We start from the raw sequence: 11,861 nt of genomic DNA on the forward strand, positions 1-11,861 counted from the left end.
AGGTGCGGGTGTGTGTGTGTGTGTGTGTGTGTGTGTGTGTGTGTGTGTGTGTGTGTGTGTGTGTGTGTGTGTGTGTGTGTGTGTGTTCATGCTCATCACCAGCTGTGTGAGGCACCACTGCTCTTGTCTAATAAACCACAGACTAATGAGGACACCTGGGGTCATTCTCTCACTCACTCCCTCCCTCTCTATCTCTCTCTCCCTCTCTTCCTTTCTCTCCATCTCTTCCACTCTCTCTCTCTCTCTCCCTCTCTCTCTCTTCCTCTTTCTTTCTCTCTCACCCCCCCCCCCCCCACACACAAACACCACTTCCAGCCGGTTCTGCCTGAGCTGAGCTTCACCGGCAGACATGATCCTCCCTGGCTTAACGCCTGACACGACACAACATGGCAGACACGAGACATGGCATGCATGGCCACCATGCTAACAACCTCAGTGCTCACTTTTGCCTATAGGGCATTAAGGCATGCTCGGTGTGTCCCACCCAGACCTTGTTCAAATGGCCACTGAGGAAGTGGGCAGGCGAGAATTCACTGAGGAGGATTTTAGCCGACAAACTGTTCTGACCGTATTTAAGGCAGATCTGCTCTGCTCGTTAAAGCGACCAGTTAGGAGTGCGACAGAATGGGAATGAGCAACGTGACGGCACGCATCTGTTCCGAGCACATAGTGATGAGTGAGCGTAGTGAGTGTGTGTGTGTGTGGGCATGTGTGTGTGTGTGTGGTTGTATTGAGAGCGTTGTGTGTGTGTGTGTGTGTGTGTGTGTGTGTGTGTGTGTGTGTGTGTGTGTGTGTGTGTGTGTGGTTGTATTGAGAGTGACTAACAGCCGGTGTGTGGGTGTGAGCAGGCGAGGCTGTGTTGCGATGCGATGGAGATGAGTGACCAGAGGCTACTAGGCGGACAGGACTCAGCCCTGCCCAGTTTAAGGGCTCACGCTGGGGCAGGTTTCCAACAAGTAACCCCCTCCCTGGATGGGGCTCAACAGCCTTCACCTCCCCAAGCCAAAAGGCTTGAGAGCCTGAACACAGTATCTTTCCCAGATTGGGGGTTGTTGTTACCCAACGTAAAAGATAGGCAGGGGTAGGGAAACTTTGGAGAGTTTCTCTCTCATTAATGTAAGATTTCCATGGCAGAACAGGATTCACTGGCTTTAACTTTCACTAAACCCAGCACTTTAATTCAAACCACAACACTCTCTGCTGCAGGTTTTAAGCACGGTACATCCCGTGTTGTCATGTTGCATCAAAACCCCTCAGGCTGAAAGTATTACTCTCTAAGAAACGCTCAGGGAATTCGATCTCTGGAGGGTTTTAAAATGCTGTCTACCCTTGCAGGTCCAGAATATTACCCAGTCCATGGAGGTGCTGGACCTGAGGACATACCGAGATCTGCAGTACGTCCGGGACACGGAGAACCTCATGAAGACGGTGGACGGCAAACTGAAGATCGCATCAGACAACCCCCGCACCCTCAACCCCAAGAGCTTTCAGGTAGTTTGGGCGACACCTACTGTAACCCTTCTGTTGGCAAGCTTTCTCTCTCTCTCTCTCTCTCTCTCTCTCTCTCTCTCTCTCTCTCTGTTGCAGCAGTGGAGCTGTTGTCTGACCATGTCCATCCCAGTGAAAACTGAGCAGGACTCTCTCTCACACACACACCCACACCCACCCACAAACACACACACGTTTTGTGAGACTTGTGCGGCTGAGGGACTACGCAAAGTACGCCACTTCCTTCCTTACACCCAGTTTCACAAGTGTGTTCTTCCGCTTGGCCACCCCTTACATAAACACACATAGGTGTAAACACTGGCAGGACGCAACATTTGGACTTCATCGAGTCATGTTGGGAAGGGCCTGTGAGATCATTCTGAAGCACCTGAATTATTTAGCCCCAAGACCTGGAGCATGAGTTGCGTTTTTGCGCTTTCTGTCTCTTTGTGACTCCCAGGGAGAGTGTGTGTGCAACTCTGTGTGTGTGTGTGTGTGTGTGTGAGACTGTGTTTATGTATATGTGTGTGTGTGTTTGAGATTTTTTTCTGCTTGACAGCTAACAGCCACCAACATTAACATTTATGCTCTGCTTAACATCAAAGCTGGTGGTAAACGCATCCGAAGTCTTTCATCTGAGTACCACTCTGCTCGGTGTAAGTAGAATGCTGTCGCACTGTATATTCTTTTGCATAGATTTATTCAAGGACATGTCCAGGGATATATCCTATTGAATTAAAGTCCACAGGGACTAAATGAGCCTGGGATGTGTGAGTATTTCTCAAACAGCAGGATGTGTTTGAATTGTGCGATTTGACTGAGAATGGAGCAAGGATCTTGAAAATAGGATGTGTGACTATTATTCAAACAACAGGATTTATGTGAATTAAGCGACTTAATTTTCAATGGAGTGAGAATAATCATCATTCCTCATTCATCTACAAAGAAACACTTTGAAAAGCTTTGTGCTCTTTCTACCCAGTCGCTGCGTCTCTGTGATGGTTTTGAAGTGCAGAGCGACTCTCTCTCTCTCTCTCTCTCTCTCTCTCTCATATATATATATATATATATATATATCGCTCTCTCTAGCAGGCCTGAAGCAGGAGGCTTTTTTTCAGCAGGACTCTGCTGCTGATGAATGCGCAGGCCTCAAAGTCGCCGGTGGCAGAGCGGCGAGATTAACGAGACCAAATTTGCGCAGCGCGAAAATCGGGGACGGGATGAGATTTATGGTGTGGCGCCACGGGCCCGAGAGCTGCTCCATCACCAGATTTACGATAAAACCTTAACGCGGGAGCGAAACATGGGGCCCCACCCAGACACAGACTTTATGGACACACCTGCTGCCGCCGGCAGGCCGGCCGGCTCGCTCCTTATTGATACACCTCTGCCGCAGATGAGCTGGACTTCAGACTGCCTGGCTGGCTGGCGCATAATGGAAGGCTCCCGCCGAGCAGAGGGGATCCGTCTCTCACTCTCACTCTCGCCGCGCTCACGCTCCGCGCTGACGCTGACGGGTGTCAGACGTGCCCGGTGGAGCTCAGTCACGCGAGCGCTTTCTCGGACGGGCACAGACGGCTCTGCCCGTGCCAGCTGCCGTAGAGCGAGTGAGAGAGAGAGAGAGAGAGACGAGAGGACAGAGATGAAAGACTTTATGACGGAGAAATCAAGACGCCTTTTTTTACATTTCTTCTTTTTCTGTCTTTCTTTTCTTCTTTTTTCTTTTGGGATGAGGAGTGTTTGAAATGGTGAGGGGCTCAGTCGGTGCAGGAAAGCGATGGCTTCACTGGACACCTGTGTGTACGACGTGTGTGTGTGTGTGTGTGTGTGTGTGTGTGTGTGTGTGTGTACGTGCGTGAGAGGGAGAGGGGCAGAGGAGACAGAGAGATGTCAGGCCTTTTCATCTCTCATAACTGTCGTGAGAAGAATTCACAACGTATGAGAGATAATCCTGTCTCTGTAGCCACCTTTTCTTTCTCTCACTCTCTGTCTGACTTACTTGCTCTCTCTCTCTCCTTCCCTCTCTCTCTCCTTCCCTCTCTCTCTCTCCTTCCCTCTCTCTCTCCTTCCCTCTCTCGCTCTCTCCTTCCCTCTCTCTCTCCTTCCCTCTCTCTCTCTCTCCTTCCCTCTCTCTCTCTCCTTCCCTCTCTCTCTCTACATCCTTCTCCCTTTTTCTGTCTCCCCATCCTCTCCTTCTCTCTCTCTGTTCATCTTCCTCTCACTCAAACTTATTCTATTCCTCCTCTCTCCCTCCCTCTCTCCCTCCCTCCCTCTCTCTCCCTCCTTCTCTCTCTCTCTCTCCACCTGCAGGAGCTGAAGGACAAGATGACTCAGCTGCTCCCCCTGCTGCCCGTGCTGGATCAGTACAAGGCGGACGCGGGCATGATCCTGCGGCTGAGGGACGAGGTGCGCAACCTGTCGCTGGTGCTCATGGCTATCCAAGAGGAGATGGGCGCCTACGACTACGAGGAGCTGCGCCAGCGCGTGCTCCTGCTGGAGACCCGCCTGCACTCCTGCATGCAGAAGCTGGGTAAGGACCCGGAGGATGGAGGGAGGGAGGGAGGGAGAGAGGGAGAGAGAGGGATGGAGGGAGAGAGGGAAAGTGCAGGGAGGGTTCCTGTAGAGCAACTGGTAGAGCTCTTGCAGGAATCAGGTGGAATTCTGCAGACGCTGCATGCAACTTGCAGATGTTGGGTAAGATAGATAGATAGATAGATAGATAGATAGATAGATAGATAGATATACTTTATTGATCCCGAGGGGAAATTCAAGGTCACAGTAGCATACAGACAACACACACACACATTCAATAACAGTAGAAAAAGTAATTAAAAGTATATAATATATATAATATATTTTTTTTAAAAACACAACTAAGCAATATGGACTGTAGAAGATAAAGAATATACTAAATATACAAAATACAAATTATACTAAATAGAACTTAATCTAAATCAATTCTAAAAAACAGTATCCACATAGTGGGTGAATAATCAATCAGTTGCGCTTGCAATGACTGAAGCAGGGACTGAGCCTGTGGTTCTCAGTGCATAAGGTAAGGTAAGGTGCTCTGTGTGAATGAGTGTCATGGTGATGGTGCAAATGAGTAAGTCAAACAGTGCAACAGTGCAAGAATAAAGTCTATATATCTATATATAAATAACTATATTAAGAAAGGTATGGAGCGATGGGTTGTGCATATGTGCTAATACAGCCCACAAACAGTGAGGCAGAAGACAAATGTAAAGTGGCTAGTGGACAGACAGTTCAAGACATTGGAGGTGGTAAAGAGGCAGACAGACTATTTCTCCTCTATACTACTCCTACTATAGAAGTCTATTTCTCCTCTTCCCTTAAGTGATGCATTAAACAGTTCAATGGCCCTGGGGATGAATGACTTCCTCAGTCTGTCTGTTGTGCAAGGCAGTGAGCGAAGTCTCTAGCTGATCAGGCTCTTCTGCTTAACAATAGTGCTGTGGAGTGGATGACACTCATTGTCCAAGATGTTGGTTCAGGGTCCTTTTGTTAGATACTAAAGTGATGCACTCCAGTTCAGCTTCCACTACAGAGCCAGCTTTCCTTACCAGCCTGTCAAGTCGCCCCGCATCCTTCTTCTTTGTGCTTCCTCCCCAACATACCACTGCATAGAAGAGGATGCTTGGAACTTGTCCAAAGCGTAGACTCAGATTGAAGATGTGCTTCAGGACGTGGAGGGGGTGGGGATGGGGGGAGGAGGAGAAAGAGGGATGAGGATGGAGGGAGGGAGGGAGAGACAGAGGAAGGAGAAGGGGAGTGTACCTGTAGCTCCAGTGGTACAGCTCCTGTTGGACACCAGGCTTTACTCCAACATGCAGAGCCTGGGTAAGAACCATTTGGATGGATGGAGGGGAAGTGGGAGTGTTCCTGCTTCTGTAACTCCACTGGTAAAGCAACCAACATTAGGTTTTATGCCCAACTAGCTCACTTATTGATGCAAATGTGTGACAGCACTGCACTGTAAGTCACTCTGGGTAAAAGTGTCTTGATGAGTAAATGGAAATGGAAGCAGTATAAATGGAGGGATGGTGGCCTGCTGGAGATGGAGCGGCCCACTACGGCGTGGAGCTGCTGGGAGCTGGTTTATTGGTGCCATAAAACGCCCTCGCGAGGCCACTCTCTAAAGCAGACCATTAACAAATGAGAGAGACATGAGAGTGACCTCAGGTAGTTTTAATTTGTGGCTAGTCTCGCTGTTTTTCAGCCCGAGGTTGACAGACCAGGACAGAATCATTTGTGTGAATCTGACATTGATGGCGAATGCATTTGAGGCGCACCGGGAAAAACACTCACTCACTCACAAAGGGAGGTCCATTGCTTAGATTGGCTTCAAGCACTTTTATGGTATTAGCCCATCTGGTTATAGATAACTCCATTTTTCAGTATGAAGTATTGCACAACACAAATCAGGTCAGTTCCATTTGTATTGCACAGGAAAACATACATTATTCTCCTGATGTAATGGGCTTCTTGAGTTTGTAATTCCAGTCATTAGTGTTCACTTTATGCTTTACTGGGCACTTGTTGTATGCGACGGGAGCATTGTAGCACTGTAGGTTACTTTAGCTCCCGCTTCAAAGCATGCATTTAGTTTAACTATAGCAGAGAGTCTATCCTTGATCTCATTAAGGCCAATTGGATTTCATGCATAACTTGCTGTTTCTTTCAGCAATGTGGAGTTAGCATGTTAATGCAGAGCAGTGAGGGCTCTAGCCTACTGTATATCCCACAATCTGAGATTTTGCAAAAGCTGATGATGAAACATTAAAAGGCCTAGAAAGAAACTGGGTGCAGTATCTCAGACTAAAGATGATAAGTTGATGATTTAACATAAAAAAATAATCTCTCATAGAGTATGAAAAGCCAAAGTGATGATTTAACAGAAAACCAGAATTTGCTGTGGAACTAAACATGGCTTTTGGCTGTTGAATATTTTAGGAGCTTGTTGTGTGGAAACCCAACCATAACGCTTTAATAACTGCACAACGCCAAGAGAAGGACACTGCAGCGCCTCCACGCCTCTTTTAATTAGCGTCTCGTGCTTGTGTTAAAAACCCACTAAGATATGCTATCTTTTCCTTATTATTATATGTTCCTCTTTGATTTTAATATTCTAACATTCAGCTTTTGTACAGTATACTCCAGTTTTATCACCAACCGTTAGTGTGCCTAATCTAATGAACTGATAAAAATGTCTTACTTTATCACCACAGTTAGTTCTGCCCTCATATTTTGATGTACTCAGGTGTTGTAATGTATGTATGCCATTACCTCAGAGTAATAATTGCCCAATCTTATCTTGCATGTCAGCTTACACAATGCCAGGGAAGTGATCCCGAAACAGCAAGGGCGTTTCCAACTGGTTTCGTGTGTTTTGTCTGCAGGCTGTGGCAAGCTGACTGGAGTGAGCAACCCCATCACCGTCCGTGCTTCAGGCTCAAGGTTTGGCTCTTGGATGACCGACACCATGATCCCCAGCTCAGATAATCGGGTGAGGCCTCATTTTGATTTGTCCACACTGTGTTGGTGTCGTGTATGTCTTGTGTGAGTGTAATGGGTGCTGTGAGAACACACAGTGGACTAGAGATGGCCAGATTAGTGGATTAGCGGTGTGCTCCTTCAGTGTAGAGTTATGGGTGGAGGCGTGCCAGATAATACACCCATGACTAATTTTGCTGCTGCAACGCTGGCAGGATGCTGCGTGAGGCTGGTGCATGATGGGATGTGGTGGTGGGGGTGGGGGGTGCGGGATGGCTGATGGATAACCCAACCCTGGTGCTCCTGTCACGGCATCGCCAGGGTCTGATTAATCTCACCGTCCGTCATGGCTGTGGATATTAGCAGCCTGCTCAGCCTTAAGTTTCCCCAATCACTTCCCTAATTACCCTCAATGACATGGCCAGACGACAGGCACAGCGGTGAGACGATATGAGCGAGCATCCCCTGCATGGAGCTTGACAGTCGGCCAGAGTGGAAGAGAGCAGAGGAGAGGAGAGGAGGAAAGAGAGAAGGAGAGAGAAGGAGAGAGGAGAATACTGTTTAAGAGAGGAGAGGAGAGAAGGAGAGAGAAGGAGAGAGAAGAATACTGTTTAAGAGAGGAGAGGAGAGGAGGAGAGAGAGAAGGAGAGAGGAGAATACTGTTTAAGAGAGGAGAGGAGAGAAGGAGAGAGAAGGAGAGAGGAGAATACTGTTTGAGAAGGAGAGAGAAGGAGAGAGGAGAATACTGTTTAAGAGAGGAGAGGAGAGGAGGAGAGAGAGAAGGAGAGAGAAGAATACTGTTTAAGAGAGGAGAGGAGGAGAGGAGAGGAGGAGAGAGAAGAATACTGTTTAAGAGAGGAGACTGTGAGAAGTGGAGGAGAGGAATGTAGAGATAGATCAGAAGCAGAGGCAGAATAAGATGAAAGGTGACAATGAAAGAGGAGAGGTTTCATGAGGAGAGAACAGAAGAAAGAAAGAACAGAAGGCAGAGAGGAAAGGAAAGCAGAGGTGTGAAGAGAAGAGGAGAAAGAAAGAAAAGGCAGATGATATTTGTAATTGGATAGAACATGGAAAGAGGAGAGGAAATAGGAAGTGATGAAGAGAGAGGTGGAGCAGAGAGCAGAGGTGAGTAAAGGACTGCATGATGAGAGGAGGAGGATGAAGATAAGGAAGAGGAGAAGAAGAGGATTAAGCCTCCTGTCGCTCAATGAACCTGTGTCAGGCTGGAGTGCAGTCCAATACCATCGGCAGCAAAGGTCAACCTCCAAGAGCAAATCCTCAAGTCTGCTACAGGAACACCCACATCAGTCACTCTGACCACACCAGCTAGCCCATCAATCACAATTTACACTAATAGCCATTCCACACACATGAATGTTCAAATCAATCATTCTGATCACGTTTGGCGAAGAGCAATATCAGTGGCTCCCAGTGCAGTGGGAGTGTGTGTGTGTGTGTGTGTGTGTGTGAGAGAGAAGGGGGGGGGGGTTGTATGTGTGTGTGTGTGAGAGAGAGAGAGAGAGAAGGGGGGGTGTATGTGTGTGTGTGTGTGTGTGTGTGAGAGAAGGGGGGGTGTATGTGTGTGTGTGTGTGTGTGTGTGTGTGTGTGTGTGTGTGTGTGTGTGTGTGTGTATGAGAGAGAGAGAGAGAGAGAGAGAGAGTGTGTGTGTGTGTGTGTGTGTGTGTGTGTGTGTCAATGTATGTGTATGTGTGTGTGTGTGTGTGTGTGTGTGTGTGTGTGTGTGTGTGTGTGTGGACAGTGAAGAGAGCCCAGCTCTCTCTGAGCTGAGGTGTGGAGAGCTCCCAGCGTTCCCTCCTGCTGCTCGAGGGACTCATTTGAGCAGGGTGAGCAAGAGGCGCTCTTAATGCCCCATAATCCTCCTCTTCCATAATTCACCTGCGCTCCCCCCTCCTCACCCAGCCAGGCAGCCAGGCAGCCAGGCAGGCAGGCAGGCAGGCTCACACCCAGCAGAAAGCTCCCCATGGATGGGACTAAAAATAACCTGCCTGTTCCCTACCATAACAAGACAAGCAAAGAAAGAGAGTGAGAGAGAAATGGGGTAGGGAGAGAGAAAGAGAGAGACTGTGGAAAAGGTAAAGACAGATAGAGAAGGCAGAGAGAAACAAAAACAGGATGGTTAGAGAGAGAAGGAGAATGGCAGATATCGTGGAGAGAGTAAGGCAGAGGTAGAGATAAAGAGAGAGAGAGATGGAGAGAGAATAAGAGATTAAATACAGAAGGTAAAGGAGAGAAATGAAAGAGAGAGAGACAAGAACAAAGGTAACAACATAAAAAAGAAAGAGAGAGAGAGCAAAATCCTAACACAACCAGACTGTAGAGAATGTAGGGTAGAGTATGCTATACCTGTGTGTTATGTACAGGGTTTGTGTATGTGCTCTGATTTCCTGTCTCGGTCAATGTGTTTGTGTTCTGTCTAGTTATGTGTTCTGATTTATTTATGTAATTACCGCTTTGGCAGTAAAACTATGTATTCGTCATGCCAATAAATTGAATTTAAATGTGAAAGGCAAAGGGATACAGACAGAGAGAGAGAGAAAGAGGGAGAGAGAGAGAGAGACTGTGAAGAAGCTAAAAGGTGAAGAGGGGGTGGAGGAGGGTGGAGAGCAATGCCTCCGCTCCATCCAGCGTCTGCATTCTCCATGAGGGGCGAGGGAGGGAGGCAGGCAGAGCAGCGCTAACTGCGGCTTATTAAATCAGTTAATAGCAGAAGTTATGGAGACAGAGGGCGGGGCAGGGGATTGGAGGGGAGGGGGGGCGCTCTGTCAATAGCAGAGGGAGCGAGGGAGACAGAGAGAGGGGGTAGGAATGGAGAGCACACACACACACACACACACACACACAGAGGTTCACCACCCCAGTACCCAGCATTGGCTAACATCTTCACCACCATGCAGAGAGCAGATCAATGGCTGTGCTAACACACACAGACACACACATACACACACACACTCTCCAAAAGGCACACGTGCACACACATAGAGACATACGCTCCGGCAAATATATAGGCACAAACAGAAATCCATACATGAGCCCACGCACACACACACACACACACACACACGTGCACACGCATTGATGTGCACACAGAAATGTGTATAAGTATAGCTAGCATGCTGTGCCGAGTGAGTTAACTGAGGCTCCAACCGCCTCTCTTGGTACTTATCGCCACAGGTGATATGGGAAGAAAAAGGCTGCTGTCACTCATCGCCACTCGCACACTGAGGACTCGCCGCGTTACATTTCTTGTGCTCTCGCTCTCGTCACGTCTCGACTCTTTTACCCCCACTCTCTTTCCATATCCTATTCCTTCTCAAAGCCATCTTTAACTCTGCTCTCTCTTACTCTCTCTCTCTGGGTTTTATGTACTTTTTTAATATATGTATTTATTTTATTGTATATAAGATCTATGTGAACTTTGTACAAGTGTTGATTTTCACTGGCACTAAATAGAAAAATAGAAAAATGTGTCAACAAAACTGACCCCCCCCCCTTCCTCTCTCTCCCTCCCTTCCCCTCCTGACAGGTCTGGTCGATGGATGGTTACTTGAAGGGACGCCGCGTGCTTGAATTCCGCACCATGTCCGACTTCAAAATCGGCTTGAACTTCGTGCAGCACCTCCTGCCTCACCCGTGGGCGGGCACGGGCCACGTGGTCTACAACGGCTCCCTCTACTACAACAAGTACCAGTCCAACATCATCATCAAGTACCACTTCCGCTCGCGCAGCGTCCTGGTCCAGCGCAGCCTCAGTGGCGCCGGCTACAACAACACCTTCCCGTACTCGTGGGGCGGCTCGTCCGACATAGACCTGATGGCCGACGAGAACGGCCTGTGGGCCGTCTACACGACCATCCCCAACGCGGGCAACATCGTCATCAGCCGCCTGGACCCGCAGAGCCTGGAGGTGCTGCAGACGTGGGACACGGGCTTCCCCAAGCGCAGCGCCGGCGAGGCCTTCATGATCTGCAGCACGCTCTATGTGACCAACTCGCACCTGGCCGGCGCCAAGATCTACTTCGCCTACTACACCAACACGTCCACGTACGAGTACACGGACATCCCCTTCCACAACCAGTACTCGCACATCTCCATGATGGACTACAACCCCCGCGAGCGGGTGCTCTACACCTGGAACAATGGACACCAGGTCATGTACAACGTCACGCTGTTCCAGGTCATCAAGACGTCCGACGACTGAGCCAGCAAAAGCGAGTGTGACTCTCACACACAAGTGACTCTCCCACACAAACGCACACACGCAGACTCCAAACACACACATAGACAGACACACAAAGATGTAGCACACACACATACAAACATACACAAACACACACAATTATACAGAACCATATTCATTTGAACATTCCCATTAACACACAGATGGCAGCAGGGGCCAAACATACTGTACCAGAAGCTTTGGACTTTTTTAAGCACTTCGATCTGCATAGAGTGCTATTATTCACACTGAAGGACTTGGGGTGGGGTAATAAAAAAATCACACGGCTCCACACAGCTGTGTCGGAGGAGAGGAGAGAAGAGAAACGGACTGAGCTTTTCATTTGTTTCTGTGATGAGTAAGCATGAGTAAGTTCTTTTTATCTGTGGAAAAGAAAAAAATAAATATCGAACTTTAACATTTGAGAGTGTGTCTGTCTTTACAGCTTCTGTCTCTTCTCTAAAGGGCTCGGCGTTTGCTTGTCTTCATTCTCAAAGGCAGTAAAACATCCTTTCTCTGGGGCTATCGCCTCCACACAGTTCGTTTTTAAAAGTGATTTTGTCACCCCACCAGCTTAGGGGAAGGTGCTATGACACGCACCCTTATTCAGCAGTTCCTGAA

The 11,861-nt window shown here is 48.3% G+C and overlaps 1 protein-coding gene across 3 annotated transcripts in view; it reads left to right on the top strand.

The window, feature by feature from the left end:
- The window catches only part of olfm2a (olfactomedin 2a), a 59,825-nt gene extending 48,200 nt beyond the window's left edge, over positions 1-11,625 (top strand). For all 3 annotated transcript variants that reach the window (XM_042086680.1, XM_042086681.1, XM_042086679.1), the window contains exons 3-6: positions 1,336-1,491; positions 3,799-4,018; positions 6,909-7,015; positions 10,548-11,625. In XM_042086680.1, the coding sequence (XP_041942614.1) occupies positions 1,336-1,491; positions 3,799-4,018; positions 6,909-7,015; positions 10,548-11,222 (1,158 nt within the window). In that variant the 3' untranslated portion in view covers positions 11,223-11,625. The remainder of the gene's footprint in view (positions 1-1,335; positions 1,492-3,798; positions 4,019-6,908; positions 7,016-10,547) is intronic.
- Positions 11,626-11,861: the final 236 nt, after the last annotated feature.

Source organism: Alosa sapidissima, chromosome 3, assembly GCF_018492685.1.
Source record: "Alosa sapidissima isolate fAloSap1 chromosome 3, fAloSap1.pri, whole genome shotgun sequence".
Lineage (NCBI taxonomy): Eukaryota > Metazoa > Chordata > Actinopteri > Clupeiformes > Clupeidae > Alosa > Alosa sapidissima.